This window comes from Rhipicephalus microplus, chromosome 3, assembly GCF_043290135.1.
Source record: "Rhipicephalus microplus isolate Deutch F79 chromosome 3, USDA_Rmic, whole genome shotgun sequence".
NCBI lineage: Eukaryota > Metazoa > Arthropoda > Arachnida > Ixodida > Ixodidae > Rhipicephalus > Rhipicephalus microplus.
In genome coordinates this window covers 64,711,595-64,730,826 of record NC_134702.1, presented here as the reverse complement: position 1 = coordinate 64,730,826, position 19,232 = coordinate 64,711,595, and the positions used below count along the sequence as shown (strand labels likewise).

Here is a 19,232-nt window from a genome sequence, read left to right as displayed (position 1 = left end):
CGACGCTCCAAATGTAGGCAGCGGATGTAGTAGTCTAGGCACATTGATTCAAATAATTCGCGGGCTACGTAGCTTGGCGCACGCGCATGCATGCACGAGCCGGTAAACAATCAGCACAGCACAAGCGAGCATCGTAGCGCGTGCTGATTTTCTTTTTTCTTCATCTGACAAGAATATAGGCTTAATATGCGAACCGTGGCCAGAACGCCGAGTGTGCGTGGCGGTGTGAGGTACCTGCGATATGAAGTGGTGGTGCCTGTTCCTGATCAAAGGTGCGTTTGCTTGTTTTCGCGTAAGTAGACGCTGTGGTCAACTGTAACCTGTAACAAATCGTGTCTTTTTAGATGATGCTGGGAAGGATATTGTGGAAGATTATTTTTCCCTTTTGAATCTTCTGATGGATGCTCCGACATGGAAGCCGGACTCACCGAGGAGCCACCTGCTGCCGCTGATCCCAAGTCGTGAGGTCCACTTCGCAATCCTGCCATTTCTCCTGAGCCCATGTGAAGAACTTCAGGTATGCATAAATATTCTTATTGAAAGCTTTCGAATGTTGGAGGGAGATCACTAAAATTTGTCCATTCGGATACTTGTCATTCTGCTGCTTTAGGCCTTTTGGAAGACTTTCCAGTTGGATTGCTTCCAGAGTGCTTTGCAAAGCTGGTCAGACGACATTGCGAGGTTGAAAGACACCTACCACTTTCCATCTCAGCTGTCGCCGTATGTATTCTACGCTGCTCGCTTGAAACAAAGGGTTGTTTCTGCTTTTTCTTAGCTTTTGATCTTTGCTTCAGGGCTGTACTTACCAGCGCTACAAAACGCATCGAAGGTCTGCTCGACAATTTGCCGATCCCTGGTATGGTGCTGATAAATAAATATTCCAAACTGATGTTAACTCGGACTTTTTTTTTTCCATTTCAGGGAAGGCAATGCTAGAGATTGTAGTGGACAGGAGTTTGTTTAGTGACCTAGATGTCATGTAAGTCTTTGGTTTGCATATCGGGTTTCTTTCCTCATACTCGAAGTCGGGCTGACATGCTTTTTATAAAGGATTCTTCTTATCCCTAAAACTTTTTGCTGTGATTTTTCAGATGACATTGTTGCTTTTGCATTTGTGAAATTACACTTGCAACACGTTGTAGTCCAGGGGCTAAGATGACCACCAAAGGAATTGTAGTCTTATTTTTGTTATGTAGTACACATCTTCTAGAAGTATTCTTTCGGATTTATGAACTTCAGACTCTGGAGTGGATGGATGGATGCTATGAGCGTCCCTTTTATAACGAGGCGGTGGCATGTGTGCCACCAGGCTTGCAAAAAAAAATATTTTTTTTATGTTGGCCCAAGGCCTTATCTACTTTGATCAAATTGATCTTACTATAACAATGAAAAATATAAATTTATGTTCCTCTCTCTGCCTCTTCAGGCAGAATGACCTCATTTTCCCACTATTTGTGTCTTTCATCACTACTTTTCTGCCACCAATAATCTAACCGTCTCTTATTACTTGCTTCTATCGCGGACGTGTTCAGCTTTCCACATTTGTCCCTAAAACCCAAAGCCTCATGTAGCCTTGTACCCACACGTATATCGCCGCATTAAATCACAGCATGTTCCATTGTTTTTTTAACTCCCCCACAGCATGGGCTTTGTTCTTCTTTATTGAATCTCGCTTTATGACTTTATAAGTTTTGCGGACACGCAGCACCACCTGTCGACACAGTTTTGAGTAGTGCAAAGCCCGATTCTTTTGCATAGTTTGCTGCAGAACCATGTGACTGCAGCTTACAAAACACCAATTTAGCTAAATTATAGGTGTATATTTTTGCATTGGACGCTTACAAAAAGACCCACCAATTTCTCTCAGCTAGTAGGACGCGTCACCGACCCGTCATGAAGTGCTAGCTGGCTCACTCAACAGAACGATGGCGAAAACAAGAGCAGACGCAATGTCTCTGCGCTCTACGAAAAAAGACCCCGCTCGATGCTACTGTTGGGTTGTGAATTGCCACGGACGAAAACAACTTCAGTTTCACCAATTGCTGCAGCTTTCGCGAATCCGAATGGCGAGAGCGCTGGATATAACCGTTGCGAACGTGTTGTGTAAGCAAATTACTTGCGATCTCCACTGCCGGTTGCATGAGAAAGTGTGATATTGTAGGTTTCCTGTTATTGTTTTCAGTAGCCTTGACAGAGAACCATGGTAACATTGATTATGAAGCTTAACAAAGCCTCTGACCACGGTGCATGCCGTGCAACAGTAGACAGGTGATGCGAGCGATGAACATAGCACACGCCGCGACCACCGATAATCTGAAGTTGTTGCTACCATGCACCATTACGCATGTACGCCTTTGAAGGCTCTAAGTTCTGGCTTTAAATAGTAAATGCGAACACGTATGTCATACAGGTAAATCGCAAAATGATCGGACCACAATCAGGTTTTTGTGGCCGGTGGTCTTCGTGATTGCCGGAGATATCTCGGAGGCCTCAGTTGTGCCTTTCGTCGTATACCTAGAAAGTAGACATGCATGTATCCCCATTTGCAGTATATACAAATGGAAGACAACCTTCAACAAAACATTCTAGCATGCGTAATAAAACACTTCAACACACAGGAAGCGAGAGATCGATAAAGAATGCAACTGCAAAGGCGAAAATTGCCAGGGCCATTCATGCCGAATAAAGCAAACTTCGTGCCACTGATTGTTATATTGCTTGTGTATTCACTTCAATGCTTTGGCATCATGTGTATGCCCAAATTTGATGCATTTAGGCGTTACAGAACGCTCGTCGGAGTGCTTGCCTTGAACTCGGATGTCATGCAAAACTCGCTTGCAGCACCCCGAAATAACAAACATCTTTTGCATTGTACCAGAAATTCGTTTTGATGAGCTTCCTACTTTACTAAAACGAGCTTGGATTGAAGGAAGAGGCTTGCCAGGTGTTTGATTTTTAGAAAACTCCGTCTCAATACCAACAAAAGAGGGGCACCTATGCACGTTTGCTCGCAGACGGCTCTCTTTGCATTACCCCTTTATGGCCAGCGCAGCGATGGGGGCGCTGGTGGCGGCGTTCTGGGCAGAGTCTGACGTCTATGAGCTGAATTCTGAAACATTTTGGCCTTCTTGATACTTCATAACAGAATTGTTTAATCACTAACCAAAACATTACAGAGAAGCCATCAAAGTCTTTAAGCTCAGCGCATACTTTCTCTTGACCTCGTTGTGTTTTAACGGCGGTATGTGCCATTAAAAACGCAGAAAAAATGGATATTTGACAATATACAGTCAACAAGCCCACCTGGCCACATTTTTCTATTGATAAACAGTGATTTAAGAAAGCTCTGTCATATGTGAGATGTCATGTGATCTGTTGAACCAAGAACAATAGGAGGGCCTACAACACAAAAAATTAGCAGTGGCATGTGCTCACAGTCATTGATGAAGTGTGTTCATGAGCGTATTTGGGTGCATTAGTGCTTGGTTAGTTGGCAGATGTTTGTGCAAATTTGGGCTGAGCTAGTTTCACTATAACAAAGCTAATGTTTACTGCTCATGAAACGCCTTTGAACTACGTTTGACAATTTTTTATAAGTCTGATAAACATGCGCATCATGTACCTTGTGCCGTGACGGTAATAATTTCAAATGCAGCAGCACTACAACTTGCAGGCATGTCACAACATTAAAAAAACAAGCAAACAACAACAAAAAAAACTTGCCCATAGCTTGGCTCTTCCACTGTATCCTTTATGTGTTATGATGCCACCAGGGACAAAGTATTAGATGGTGAGCCAGTGGGGGTTGACAGCACCAAAGTGATGAAAACTGACTAAGTGCTCCAAGAATGGAAGGTGCTCGCCTCACCCTTAGTGTGGTGCTGCCAGACCTTTTCTGAGGCTCCGATTTAATAGATTGAAAAATGGAACAATCTTAAAACATCGGTTACATGTGACAGTTGAATTTAAATATAATGGCTTTATATGTAAGTGGCTTTCTGAATATTTGGCCCCGCAGGACGCTTCCCTGCAATATGTGTGTATAGCTGCTGCAGTTTTTTGGAGGCAGTATGGGCTTTTATTTTCATACTGCTTAAATGAAGCATGTGTCATGATGTGCCTTATGAAGTAGCATTTTTGTTTTTATTTTGAGAATCTCTTTTGTTGTGTTAATTTAGGCCACCTGAATTTAGATCTAGTAATGTCAAATTAAGAGTTTTCAACAGCCATTAATAACATGTGTTAACTTCTGTTTCTCTTGGTTGCTGCCAAAATTATTGCAGGGACAATGTCATGCTCTATGGTGCCCTGTTCAGAGCCTATATGTGGCATCATGCTACTTTTAGACCTCTGGGAGTTGGTTCGAGCATAGAGATGGACAAATGGATGAATAGCATGAAAGTTACTGGCTTGGACCTTCACTATGAGTGGCTTCCCGTGTGGAAAGGACGCTTCACTGTGAGTCAAGTAATTTTTTATAGGAGCATCCTATTTGTGTTGAAGGAATACAAGCCTTTTTTTTTTTCAGTCATTCAATCACTTAGTCCGAAGAAAACAAAAAAGAACTAGTTTCTGATAACTTTGACTGATGATGGTTTGCACAGATGAATTTGTAGCTATGATGCCTGAAAACAACTAGTGTGACTAAATGCTTTGGATAAATTTGATTCTCTGATCTCCAATTACCTTAATGGAGGCACTGAATAGCTCTCAGTTATGTTGTTTTTGACATGTATGAGCCGCGTTTGCATTAAATTTTCACATCGTAAATTGTGTCATTAAGGCTAGCTTTCTTTAGCAGCATAAAGCATAAACACATGTATGTTAATTGCATCTTTTTTTTTTCATTCTTGATATAGGTGCATATAGAAATCAACATTAGTATTTTTTGAAATATTGCTTTGTGTGATTTGTTGTACGTGTCTGATTTTGGGGGGAATAGGATGGAAACACTACGACAGCATGCCACTTTGAGCTTCAGTGCTTTGTTCCTGATACTTACGACCCGGACTTGAAGGAGTTTTTGCCACATTATGAGAAACCTGTAAGAGAAGTAAGTATGCTATCTTTTATACTATATAGGCAGCTGCTTGGATCTGTATTTCTCATAGCTACTTGTGGTAGTTAGACACAAGTCAATCGAAATCACCAAGGCCAACATCTGGGCACATTGGTATTCCATTGTTAAGAACATTGAAAGCATACTGAAAACAAACACAAAGAAGGCATAGACACTCACATACATAGCACTACTTTGAACCTGGTTTAGTTGAAAGTAGCGCACTGTGTGTGTGTATGTTTGCCTTTTTTGTGTCTTCGCTTTGAATGCACTTTCACCAATCTTAAACTAAGATCAGTTTGTTATAACATTGTCCTAATGTTAGAAAACTGAATGCATGCTTCAAAGCAGCACTATCGGTGTATAAGCACTTCATCAGGTAGGTTTTTTAAATTTTGCTAGCTTTCCTTGCAACACAGAAAAAAGGACAACATAAGATGTACCACACGGGAAACAATTTAGTCTGTGGGTTCTGAAGGTTCTTTACAACTCGGTGATCATATTTGTGCCTTCTGCCAATAATGATAAAGTTAGTTAATTAAACATTAGTTAAGGAAAAACAAAATGTAGCCTGAGTGAATATAGGCTGATGCAAATAGTATGTGTTCAATTCAGCACAATTCTGACAGCCTTTCATTTTTGAAGTGTCGGTTCAAGTTGTGTGAGAAAACCTGTATGGTGTGCTAATGTTACACGGCAGCATACCACTGTTCACCCAATCGCATGAAAAGTGAGTGAATACGTTTAAAGATGAGCGCTGACATAGCTTCTCTCCTCCATGCCATCCCTCCCTGTTTAGCCTCCAGCATTCTTGTCAAGATGGAGAAAAGAAAAGTGCTCAAAACATGTGAAATATCCCCTCAAACTCTGCTTATACTTAATGGACTCAAAATAATTTTGCGGCGATCGATCCACTAGGCAATAAACTCTTGCACTGAGATCATTCGATATTTACTTGAAAAAGTAGTTCGGGACCCCTTTGAGTGACGATAAAATTTCTGTGATGAATGAATGAATCATTCAAAATAGAAGCTTCTTACTGTAATTATGTTACTGACATTGCTTTTTCAATCAATGTCGGGGTGTGTTGCAAGTATTGCCGTGGCATAGCAGCTGAAGTGTAGGGCTTGAAAATAAGCCATCATGTGAGTAACACCCCACATGGGACTGATTAAGAACATTAGAGGGGCAGTGTACGTGATTTTTTTTCATAAAATACACAGTATCGGAAAGAAATGCAAGCTTCTGTATTCTGCCGTCAATACTTGTATGGCTGACGGAAATATGACTGCGTTCCCGTATGAAAGACAGTGAACTACACTCAAACCTCATTGGAACAAAGCTGCATCTTGCATCAAAATATGTTTTTTATATCTTGGGCACGGTGGCACTTCAGGCATGCGGACGTCTGATAACCCGTTCGTCTTCCTTGTGCAGTTTTTCCTCGGCCTGCTTCTCACCTCCGGTGGGGGCAGCTTGCGATCCGGGGAGAGCACTACGGCGCAGGCCCACAGTCTGGCGTACTACCATGCGCCAACAATCCCGTCCTGCACGTCATCGGAGATGTCGCCTCATCATTCGCCGTTACCCATCCTGATTCTGACTGCGCATGATCAGCACCCAGGACCACCCACCAGCTCACCTACAAAAGCTTGTGCAGCGCACTCGACGCTTCTTGGGCACGGTGGCACTTCAGGCATGCGGACGTCTGATAACCCGTTCGTCTTCCTTGTGCAGTTTTTCCTCGGCCTGCTTCTCACCTCCGGTGGGGGCAGCTTGCGATCCGGGGAGAGCACTACGGCGCAGGCCCACAGTCTGGCGTACTACCATGCGCCCACAATCCCGTCCTGCACGTCATCGGAGATGTCGCGTCATCATTCGCTTTTACCCATCCTGATTCTGACTGCGCATGATCAGCACCCAGTACCACCCACCAGCTCACCTACAAAAGCTCGTGCAGCGCACTCGACGCTTCTTGGGCACGGTGGCACTTCAGGCATGCGGACGTCTGATAACCCGTTCGTCTTCCTTGTGCAGGTGAGGAAGAAATACGGAAAATGTATACGCTCTGACGATCCTTTTTTGTTTGTGCTACCGTGCCCACGGTTTTCTTGTATGCCATGTTGTGTTAGGATGTTTTTGCGAAAATTGCTACTCTTAGGGGGAGACATCGAGACTAACCCGGGACCTGCGCAAGATCAAATCGCAAGCGCACTAAAAGAAATCGCCGCGGATATTAAGTTCATCAAGGAAAAGCGTCTTGTCGATATTGATAAAAAGCTAGACGCTTTATCAAGACTCGAAGAGAAGGTTAGTCTCTGTCAGGATGAGCTTGTCAGCATGAAACGTGCATATGAATTGCTGGAAAGGAAGGTCGACGACCTAGAAAACAGAAGTAGGTGATCGAACTTAATTGTTTATGGCCTACCTGAAGTTGACGGAGAGACGAGTGAAATTCTTGAACAAGCAGTGAATAAGACTATTGTTCAGGACACCCTCGGCCTTGAACGAGTTTCTATCGAACGAATACACCGCCTAGGACGAGCGGAACGGAACAAAAATAGACCAGTCATTTTCAAGTTGCTAGATTTTAGGCAGAAATCATCGATACTTAAAAGCGGATACAAACTGAAAAACACCAGCTTCTCAATCGGAGAAGACATTTCGCCTAGAATCCGAGACATCAGGCGAAAGCTATGGAACAGCGCCAAAGAAAATCGAGAAAAGAAGGAGAAGGTGTCGTTAGTGTTTGACAAATTGTTCATTAATAACCAAGCCTTTACCTGGGATGAAGAAAAGAACGACAAGGTTCTCGCCCAAAAAAAGGACGAGGTGCGATCATCAAGACCGCAAACTCGGCAAGCTCGTCTAAACGCAAAATCGAAGTCTTGACTATACTGAATGTTAACGCAAGAAGTGTTCTAAACAAAATAGATGCTCTCGAAAATCTTCTACTAGAATACAGTCCTGATATAGTAGGTGTCACTGAAACATGGCTTTCTTCCGAGATATACGATAGTGAAGTTGTTCCTCTAAATTATTACGTTATCCGTAAGGATAGACCTTCTCGTGGCGGGGGCGTCGCTCTACTCATAAAGAAATGCCATTCATATGTATCGCTTCCAGCTATAACAGATGCTGAGGCAATTTTCTGCCGGATTCTTTGCGATAGCACTTCTATATTCGTTGGATGCGTTTATCGAGGTCCGTCATCCGGGCACGAATGCATAACTGCAGTTCATGACTTCATGCAGCGTCATGTTCGCAACTCTCGTGTCCTGCTTATGGGAGATTTTAATCTCCCAGACATTGACTGGACTACGCTAAACCACACATCATCTGCCTCGGACGCTCTTATAAACATAATGTTGAACTTTAGCCTTCTGCGAATCGTGTTATCTCCAACCCGCTTACAGAACACTGCCGAGAGCATATTAGATCTGATACTGATTAGTCGGCACTTCCCGGAAGACCGTGTTCGCACTGACGTAGTTGACGGCATATCAGACCATCACATAGTCATATGCTTGCTGCCGCTTGACTCCGGTATTGCATGTGAGCAGCGTGGATCAACTGTAATTGATTTCAAAAAAGCTGACGATAGCAGCGTATTAACCCATCTCGCACATGAGTTCGAAAACTTTTTGCAGCTAGCTTTTGACGCATCCAGTGATACTAATCTACTTTGGCTAAGTTTCAATCTACTGTTATGTACTGTGTCACTAACTTCATACCAAAGAAACACAAGAAAGCTCCAGGGAATAATCCTTGGATAACACGTGAGGTTATCCAGGCCAAGCGTAGGTTAAAAAGGTTGCGTGTGGCTGCAAAAAACCATAAGTGTAAATCATCCATTCAACAGAAGCTGCAGTGTGCAAAATCAGAGTTTAAGCAAAAAAAGAAAACTGCCAGACAATATTATTTTAGTGTTACACTTCCCAGCTTTATTAAAAGCAATCCAAGCAAATTTTGGAGATACCTTCGCACTAGCAATAATACACAGTCGCACACGGATTCAGGGGAAAGAACGGAAAAGGCTAACGAATACAACATTTTTTTCCAATGAGTGTTCACGACTGATAATGGTGCCACTCCTCCAGTATTATCCCTCGATTCGCCAAGCATCGATCACTTAAAAGTCACAGATACAGGAATACTGAACTTGCTTCTTAACTTAGATCCTAAAAAATCAAGTGGTCCAGATGATATTCTTAACGAGTTCCTTAAGAGGTACGCGGAATGGTGTAGCAAGTTTCTTGGGTTAATCTTTCGAAAGTCGCTTACTTCATCCCAGCTGCCAGATGACTGGAAGATTGCAAAAATAATACCTATTCATAAATCAGGAGAACAGTCATTGGTTTCAAATTACCGACCGATATCCCTCACTAGCATTTCATGTAAGCTACTAGAGCATATCATCCTCAAACACATAACTGCTTTTCTCGAGAAAATAAAATTTTTGTCTCCTAATCAACACGGATTTTGTAGTGGCCTGTCCACTGTTACGCAGCTAACGGAGGTAGTTCATGATCTAGCTTCTACCATAAATAATCGTGGCCAAACAGACATAATTTTACTTGATTTCTCTAAGGCTTTCGATTGCGTATGTCACAGAAAGTTACTAATTAAACTGAAAAGTGCGATAGGAGAGGGGTTATTGTTTTCTTGGATAGAAAATTTCCTAACAAATCGCTCACAGTTCGTGCAGTATGAAGATCATATATCAAACATAGTCCCCGTAACTTCTGGGGTCCCTCAAGGTTCCGTCTTGGGACCACTATTATTTTTAATTTTCATAAATGACCTCACGTCAAACATTAACTGTAATATCAAACTGTTTGCAGATGACTGCATTATTTATAAGGAGGTAACCAGCTACACAGACCACATTAATCTCAGTGAATGTCTAACCAAGCTAGCAGATTGGTGCGCTAAGTGGCAAATGTCCATCAATGTGAAAAAATCCGCAGCTATGACGGTAACACGTAAGCAGAATCCATCGCAATTCATCTACACCACTCATGGTTCACCACTGACTAATGTTGTGCAGCATAAGTACTTAGGCATTACATTAACGTCTGACCTGAGATGGGATACACACATAGCTAACGTCACTGCGGCCGCACTGCGTAAACTTTTCTACCTAAAAAGACGACTTAGAATTGCACCAGCGCCCGCAAAACTCTTGGCTTAGACCATGTTCGTAAGACCAGTATTAGAATATGCCAACGTAGTTTGGTTTCCTTATACGCTAAGTGGTATTAGTAAATTAGAGGCAGTACAATGCAAAGCCATACGGTTTGTACACAACAAGTTCAAACGTACAGATTCTCCCACTAACCTTCTGGCTTCTTCTGGCATTGAAAAACTAGCTACTAGGGCAAAAGAGGCACGCCTGAGGTTCTTGTACCAGTTGTTACATGGCCACTACAAGGTAGATGTGTCTAAGTACGTCACATTTTCACAGTCACGCCCTACTCGTCATAAGCACAAATACAGTCTGCAAGAATATTCCTCAAACAGTGATATCTTTAGAAAATCGTTTTTCCCACTAACAATACGCGAATGGAATAAACTGAATGCAAATGCTACTAATGCCGACACACTATCCACATTCACCGCAGTGTTAGAAACCATGCGTAATCTATAGTAGTGCTTCAATGCTTCACATACCTTTGCTATTTTCCTCTTTTCTTTTTCTTTTTTGCACGGCACACTGTAGCAGGCCAGAAGGTACTGGGTGAGGCTTATGTATGTCAGTTGGAATGTTATTGTTTGTTCTTCATGAATGTATACTACCTGCAATGTGCCCTCTGTAATGACTCCAACATAGGAGTCGACAGTATTGCAAATAAAAATAAAAATATCTGAAAATGAGTTATAAAGGTATATTCCCAAAAAGCTAGCCTTCACTTATTTCATTATAACTGATATATAGTTGTATCCAGGATCGTTATATCGTGACGTGAGTGTACTTTTTGCACTACTTTCATTTTTTTTTAAATGACTGCAATGTGTAGACCTGAGACTTTCTGTGTCTTTTCTGCAGTCTTTGCTGAACTACATCACATCACTAACACCATTTCATCATGATATCCTATGCTGCTAGTATTTCTGCTGGTTGGTATTATTATTTCTAGGAAATGCAAGCCACCAAACATGAATCCTTCATCCAAACATGCGAAAGATTCCTTAAGCGTACGGGGGACTTTCTCTATTACTCAACTTTTCAAGAATCCATAACTGTCTCAGTGGCTGATGCACTCGTTCCATTTTTCTTTCCGATATAATTTTATTGCCCGGCTTGTGTGAGGCTTTTCGTTTATAATTTAAAACAAGATCGTCATGTCGGAAGTCTGAAATAAAAATACAGCTACTTGTCCTACAAACATTCAACAAGTGACTGTGCTGACTTCTTAACACATTTTTGATTCACTTTGACACTCCTAGCGTTTAGGCAGCTGGGATTTGGTTCTGAGAGAAGTTAAAGCTAAACTTGGCAAATACATATGCTGAACATTAGCTTAACAGTGCTGTACTCATGTAAAGCATTTATCATGTAAAATTGAATGTGTATAAGGAGCAGCCAAAACTTATTGGCACTTGCGATAAGTTTTGGCTCCTACTTCTTTTTTTTTTTTCCCAAAGAGGGCCCTTTCAGTTGATTGTCAATGTTTGTATTGTCCTGTTATCTTGTGTTTCTGTGCACAAGCCTTTCTTTTTTTTTTTTCAAGATGAACCCTTATCAACCAACTCAACTTTATGTCGTTCTAAGCTTCATTTTTAGTACTCCGAGCTTTCGGAAAGGTTTGATAGTCATGTTTAAATAGCAGGGGTGTGAGTTTTAGGGCGGAATCAAGTATGAACTGAATATTGAGGATACTGAATCAAACACAAAAAAAAATCGAATACTGTTTATAGTTTTTGAATAGTGAGGCAACCTTTTTCAAAGCAATCCTAGACTAATAAAGTAACAATTTTCAAAATGACCTAGGAATTTTATGGTAATTTAACTTAAAACAAATATTCAAAAGCTTTCACTGGAAACATTGCAGTGACTTTTAACTGACAGAAAATACTACAGTTATTTTAATTGGGGGCATGCTCATATACAACAGCAACTAGAGCGTTCGAAATATCTTGTAACTGCTGGCTGAAATATAGCAGTTACATACAATATTCAAGGTGGTATATTTTTGAAATGTTTTAAATAAACGTCATACATAAATGTTAAGTAATTTTCTTCATTTTAAATCATCATGAATGCCATGGTAAGGAGAGTGAATTGATGATTCTGCCACATCAGTGACTGTGAAGTTTTAATCAAGAATGTCTTTACCTTGTGGTAAATATAGCGATTATAGTATTGCAAGTATACATGGGCTGCATGCATCTCAGTAATGATGCAAAAAGAAAAGTTGCTGGGAGGGGAGGTGGGGGCTCCTTGTTCCAATGTCTTGTTCATTTGAGCATTTATAATTCATCCTGACTTACCAAAAATATATTAGGAAATTATTTGGTATTTCAAATATGCCAATTCAATTTGAGCACCGAATTGAATAGATTGCTATTCGATTTGTTGTTCTAAATTTTCGAATATTAGCACACTTCTGTTGACGGGTTATACTACTATAAAACTTTTTTTTTTAATTTCTTGACTGATTGTGATGAAACTCCATGTCTTTTTAGTTTCGGCAAGAAATGCAGGCCATGCACCTGCAGCTTGCGCCATCAGTCAAACCGCGCAGACTCGAACTATAATGCCTTGAATATGCTTAAAATATTCTAAACACCCGTCATATGCTCGCGAGATGAGATCGACCAGATAAAATAACGCTGTGCACCCATCGGTTCGCTGACCACAGCGGATACCTATCGGTGAGAAAAGAAACCTTCAAGACAAAAATATTATATTGTAGCCACCGACACTTCGCGGGAAATGTAAATTTCCTAACCTGAAAATGCAGCTATGGCTTGTTAAGAACTATAGCTGGGAGCGAATGCCGCGTTTTTCTCGGGCGAACAAACTCGACGTGCTGCGAATGCCAGCGTTGCCAGCGAACATGTTGAATGCCTTAACAGTGGTACATAAAACATTTATTTTGTCTTGAAGTTTCATCCCTGCCACGGTCCTGGCGATAGATATCCGGTATCGTTGCCAGGCCTGCGGGCGCGCGCCATTGTTACTTAACCTGGTCGAACACGCCTTGCAAGGGAGCCGAAGCGGCACCTAACTCCATGGTGAAAAAAAAAAAAAGGGTGGGGGGTGGGAGTGGAGTGGTGGTGTAGCGGTTAGAAAATACAATGGTCTTCTTGTGAGATCGGTAGCATTGCTAAATAAATAAATAAATAAAATTTCTTAGCTTCGGTTCTAATGCTGCTTGAGCCACCTTCGCCGCAGTACACTAGTGCCTTGCGGAATAGCATATTGAGATTTGGAAGGGGCTGTTAGCGCTAGTGGGACACTGCACATTTTTCTCAGTTACTCATGCGTTTGTATGCCGCACAATTCTGAGTACCGTTATAATTACTGATGTCTAAATAATCTACTGGCAATCATTTGAAGCATTGTATGACATGTCTGCTTCCCTAAAACAAACAAAGTAAATTGTGTGTCAGTTTTTTTTTTGCCTCCCCTATTTCTTGGTTTTGCAAATCTCCCAAATTTCAAGGTCATAACTTGGCAGATTGATATTTACATTCGCAAAGTCTGTCAAACGATTTGACAGGCACAGCAAATGCTAATATGGACTTCATCATTGTTTGCTCAGCGGGGGGATTCTAAATACTACTTTCATTGAAATGGCAGCGCTGATGTTCACACTGCATGATTTAGGTGATGTTAAATGGTTTATACATCTTTTTTTTTTCTAAATATAAGCCTTCTTTTTTTATGCTGCTCCAAATTTGCTATTTCATGATATAAAAGTAAGATTTTGTATTTCAAAAAATTGCTCCAAATTTAATTTCGGCTGTTGCTTCCCTGCATGTTGAATGTTCGCAAGTGCATCAATTTCAAGCTGGGATTTCACTCGTGAATATTCAACGCACTATAACTTTCTATTAACATTAACATTGGCATTCACTATTTCATGCATGCAGAAAGTCTAAACATTTATGGAAGCATTGGTTTGTCTATAACAAACTCAACCTACTTCTCACTGCCTGCCTGTGCTAAACAAAAAACTTTGGCACACCCTGAATATTAACGTGCTTATTATAGTAAACATTGCCTTGACGCAGCTGTAACACTATTTGGTATGTAATTGTGGAGATAAATGCCGGTTAGACAGGCATTGCAATCTTTATCCGTATAAATCAAGAATATTGGTCAAACAGAACTTTCGTTGTACAAAGCACTTCACTTCTCTAATGGTCTACTCCTCCCCCCTATTACAGAAACTCGTGGACTACTACTCCCTCCTATCACTGGAAGGCCTGGTTTGGAGTACATCTATAGAGGTCTTGGATGGCTTTTCTTCTAGCAGCCTCCCAACGCACTTGATTACTCCTACTCTTTGCCGGTTGTATCCTTTCCTACTGCTACTAAATTTTTTGCATTTTACTTGCTGCCTTCGTTCCAGCATCATTACAACTTAAGGGGCCAGTAAACAGGCTTTGACTTTTTTTTACACTCTGCAAACAAGCTTGCCAACTTGTACAGTACACCGTGGCGATCAAAATTTTCAAATATTACAGTGTTACACGCCATGTAGACTCTTCATTTCGAAAAATAATCCCACGTCCATTTTCTTTGCCTGAAGAATCCTTCTCATACAAGCACAGTGATGAAAGCTTGCTCTTGGGCAACTTTTTGTACCACTGAGCTCGTCGATTGGTCCTTTGCTGTACTAAACGACACCTTGGCTCTGCGGTGATGCGTTTTCGGCGGCGCAGTCCGCATTTCATTTTCCTGTGCAGCCCTCTGTCATTTTGTAAAGCCCAAGACTACCGGGAAAAGCAGTATTACCAGAACGAAAACCTCCAAGACAAAGAGGCGTCTCTCTACTTTACTACTAGGGGAGGTGTGCTCCTCGAACTGCACTTTCTCTCCGCGCTGCCATGACACATGCTCATGTCGGCGATGCCGCGCTTGGTCGTTGTCTGTGTGCCGATAATGTATCGCGAACGTCATGTCACATTGCCGAAGTGAGCGGAGTCACGACAGCGGGCTACACCTTTCCCCTCCCTATGACAAAGAAAGGTGGCAAGGTCACGTGTAATATTAAAACCCGCTGAAACGGATGTTCTAACCCCTATAATTTTTTTATTTTAGCACGTATTTGTAAAATTCTTGTGGCAGCATGTGTACGTAGCAAAAGTGTGCATATTTCTCTTCATAACTTTTGGACCTCGGGGTTGTTTACTGGTCCTTAAAATAGTAGTGGTTTATACCTTGTCTGCTGGTTGAAGGGTGTGTACTCGAATTGTGGATGTTGATTTGCTGCTTGAAATTTTCATGGAACAACTGTGTCAATGTGTCAATCGCATTGCATGGAGAAAAAAAAAAGAAACACTTAACTAGCTATGCTTCATGGACACTGATGAAACTGCAAAGCTGGTGGTCCCAGGCTATTGAATTTGTATATTTTACAAGTCTTTCAGATATGTTGTGTCACTGCTCTTTAATAAACATACTTTGTTAAGTTTTGAGTTGGTAATATAGCCACCACCTTTTATAACCACAAAGTATAACAGGACAGTTGTGCCACTGTGGTAAATTGCACGCCGTTTGTTAGTCTATTGCCTTCTTTCTTCTGAGTGAACCAGGGCTGAATAGTGGGATTTATCCAGCTTTTATGGGGCATACTCGTTGATGATGCCCGCTGCCATGGATCCCGGACATGAAAGCCTCGACTAAAAATAGCTTCACTGTTTTTAAACTTGAGAGGTAGTGCGCCTAGCATCCGCAAGCCAGCATCCCCTAAAGCCGCTCCCATCTTGTGCTTGATGCTCATGATAGAATTCCCAGCACGCTCCTGTTTTTCTATGCTCGGCTTCGAAATTGTGACGTGGTGCTTCCTTCTCCATTTCACTTAGCCAAAAAAGGTTGCCATTCAGCTTTCAAAAAGTTATGAGCTAATAAAGTAATAGTTAATATAATTTTGCTTTGAACTTGCATGAATATTTATGTATTTTAAACTTGGTTTGGAGGAAGCAAGAAAGAAGTTTCTGTAAATTGGCCTAATGAACCCCACTTTTTACTTTGTAAGAAACCTTTGCTGATTTTTGTGCACTGATTATGCTGAACCTTTTGATGCTGCTCAGAACTCGTACAGAACTTTCTGTGAGCTATTGACTACTTGGCAATATGCTAGACTGTCTGCGATATTGTGTAGGTGACTAACACGCACTCCAATGTTACCTGTATTCTACCAATGCCGCCCAATCTGCATTATTTTGGACTTCATGCATGTAACACATATTGCCTTAGTTTATGGTAGTACAGTATTCTTTATGTAAACATTGCAAATGAGTTCTGCAAAATTCCTCTAGTGGGCGTAAAGGTTATCAAAGGCCAACCCCCTACTCATAGGACAACCCCCTATTCATAATGGAAAGCTCTGATAGGTATAGCGCAAATTTCATAATCACTGTTAAATTTTGTTAATCGAGGAGCCCTTCACACAATGCTGTAAAAAAAAAGTATTAGTGCCACCTATTGCTTTCGACCACAAAATGTCCTAAAATAATAATGACAGCTGTCTTGCATTGCATCAACTACGATAGAAAATTTGAAGGCCAGAAATAGTACTAGGAATTAATGCTTTTTAGTTGGTGGCATTTGGTCAAATTCTTTACTGACAGATGTTCTTTTTTAAATTCTTTTTTAGTAATATTGTCAAGCTGAAACTGTAACACTTGCAAAAACATACTGAGCAGTTTTTTTGTCTGCTGTTATCAGTGTTATTGTTCTCACCATAATATTTTGCGATTTTCCATCATTTTTCGTTAAGTGGTGCAGAGGTTTATAAGGGCACTGTAGCTAATTTTAGCCAGAGTTTACAAATATGCTGACACACTCTATGACGATGAGACCAAATACATATTGCTGACTGTGGCATGGATTAAGTGACATCACTCTTGTGTTCTGTTCAATTGTTTAGTCAAGTGAGATTAATTAATGGGCTTTTGAAGCAGTGAAACTGAGCAATAATTTCCAATGAAAGTTGTAGATTGGTGTGCAAAACATCTGATTAGGTGGTTTCTAACTTTCTATCTAATATGTTTCTTTTTGCTTGTTACTGATGCCCACAAAATTTGAAAGATAGCACGGGACATGACCGCTTGTGTGCTTATGCATGCTGGGATGGCAGTGCTTCCTAACATGTGTATGCAAATGACTGTAGTGCTTGGCCGGGTACGCTGCTGCTCAAAAGGTGAGCAGCGCCGAGGGTGGTCGCTGTGCTAGGATGCACCTATTGTGTACGACTTACTGCTGTCATGAATGATTGCCAAGGAAGCATATCGTTTGTACAGGAAACATTTATAAGCACTACAATCGTGGCACGCAAATGGACATGTCATGGGATATCTTTTTGTAGTAGAACTGAAAGGTGGGCGAGTTGGAACTTATTCATAATTGGGCAGCACATAACAGGAAACAAGACAAGCACTGGTCCAACAACTGAAAATTTATTTGAAGCATATATATATATATATATATATATATATATACACACACACACACATATATATTGTAGGCAATCATTAAGCACATCTACTATCTTTACACATATTCATCATCATGAGTGGTCGTCATCTTCATCTGCTGTGGGGATTTAGCTTGCCTGAGTTCTGTGCCTTGGACGTGGTCGCTTCATCGTGTCTTCTGGGCCTAATAAAGGTTGCCTTCACTGTTACATCACAAGTGGTGGAGTGTGCTCTACGATCTTCCGTCCTCTCCCAGCCCGATCTGCCTCCTGGAGCTCCGTTCAGGTCGTCGTTTGTGCCAGGTGTCCGGTAAAATGCCTCAGGACGAGCCAACCGGCGCTTCTGCGTCTACCTCCACGGCCCCGGCTACCGCGGCCTATCCATCGTGGATTATCACCGCACACCAGCGTGAGCCGCCCACGTTCGCCGGACTTCGAGGTGAAGATGTGGAGGATTGGTTGGACCAGTTCCATCGAGCGAGTTTACTAACTGGGATGATCCTACCAAGCTTCGCCGTGTTTCTTTCTATCTGACAGGCGCAGCGAAAACATGGTTTTTCAATCATGAAACGGACATTACGGACTGGACACGTTTCAAGCAACAGCTTCGCCAAATTTTCGGCACCCCGGTGGTTCGTTCAGCTCTCGCGAAGAAGACACTGGATGCTCGCAAGCAACAATGCGGTGAGTCTTACACATCGTACATAGAGGATGTGCTTGCTCTCTGTCACCGTTTCAGCACGTCCATGTCTGAATCAGAGTTCGTCATCTATTGAAAAAGATCGGCACGGTCGCATTCAATGCCTTGGTCATACAAAACCTGACCACAGTCGCTGACGTTGTTGCCACGTGCCAACGCCTAAAGGAACTTGAGTCCCAACGGTTACCGCCGGATAGCGCTGAAAACACCACCACGACTGATGCCTCATTGCGTGCCATGATCCGGGCGATTATACGGGAAGAGCTGCAATCTTTCGGCCTCTCAATGACACCGAGTCAACCTTTCCCCTCCAACACTGTTTTGCGCGACGTTATCAAGGAGATGTTGGTGTCCATGACCGGGCCAGTATATGTAGACTCTTCAGTACCTCGACTCCAGCCGACGTACGCACAAGTCCTCGCTGGCTCACCAACCGTCATACAACCGATGCCCACACACTCGACGCCTGTCCCACTGGCTTCGTTAACTCCGAGTGCGCCTAGCCAGCCCTTTCACCCACCATGGCGGCCGCCTCGTCCGATCTGTTATTACTGCGGCTATCAAGGCCACATTGCACGCGTCTGTCGGAAGCGTCAGCAGGACGAGCGTCGTGGGTTCGACACCTACGAACGGGATGATGGGACAAGCTGGTACACTTTCCAACGTCATCCTTATGATCCGCCGCTACGTTCCTCACCATCTCCAACTACGAAATCTGAGCCAACCACTTCTTACCGCTCTACTAGACGCCGCTCACCCTCACCCCTCCGCCGCTCCATGTCTCCATTGCGACCTGTCTCGCAATTCACCAACCAACGCC

General features: G+C 42.2%; 1 protein-coding gene across 8 annotated transcripts in view; it reads left to right on the top strand.

Annotated features, from left to right (window-relative positions):
- The first annotated feature begins 53 nt into the window (after nucleotides 1–53).
- The window catches only part of LOC119161260 (uncharacterized), a 63,960-nt gene continuing 44,781 nt past the window's right edge, over nucleotides 54–19,232 (top strand). For 5 of the 8 annotated variants that reach the window (XR_012894271.1, XR_012894270.1, XR_012894268.1 and 2 more), the window contains exons 1-8: nucleotides 55–272; nucleotides 345–517; nucleotides 611–720; nucleotides 795–856; nucleotides 922–979; nucleotides 4,284–4,458; nucleotides 4,943–5,053; nucleotides 14,459–14,586. Coding sequence is in view for 3 of the 8 variants with exons in the window: in XM_075889668.1 (XP_075745783.1) it covers nucleotides 242–272; nucleotides 345–517; nucleotides 611–720; nucleotides 795–856; nucleotides 922–979; nucleotides 4,284–4,458; nucleotides 4,943–5,053; nucleotides 14,459–14,586 (848 nt within the window). In the remaining 5 variants the exon portion in view is untranslated. Of the gene's footprint in view, nucleotides 273–344; nucleotides 518–610; nucleotides 721–794; nucleotides 857–921; nucleotides 980–4,283; nucleotides 4,459–4,942; nucleotides 5,054–14,458; nucleotides 14,587–19,232 lie in introns of all 8 variants that reach the window. The other 3 variants (XR_012894267.1, XM_075889667.1, XM_075889669.1) reach the window with 1 other exon arrangement.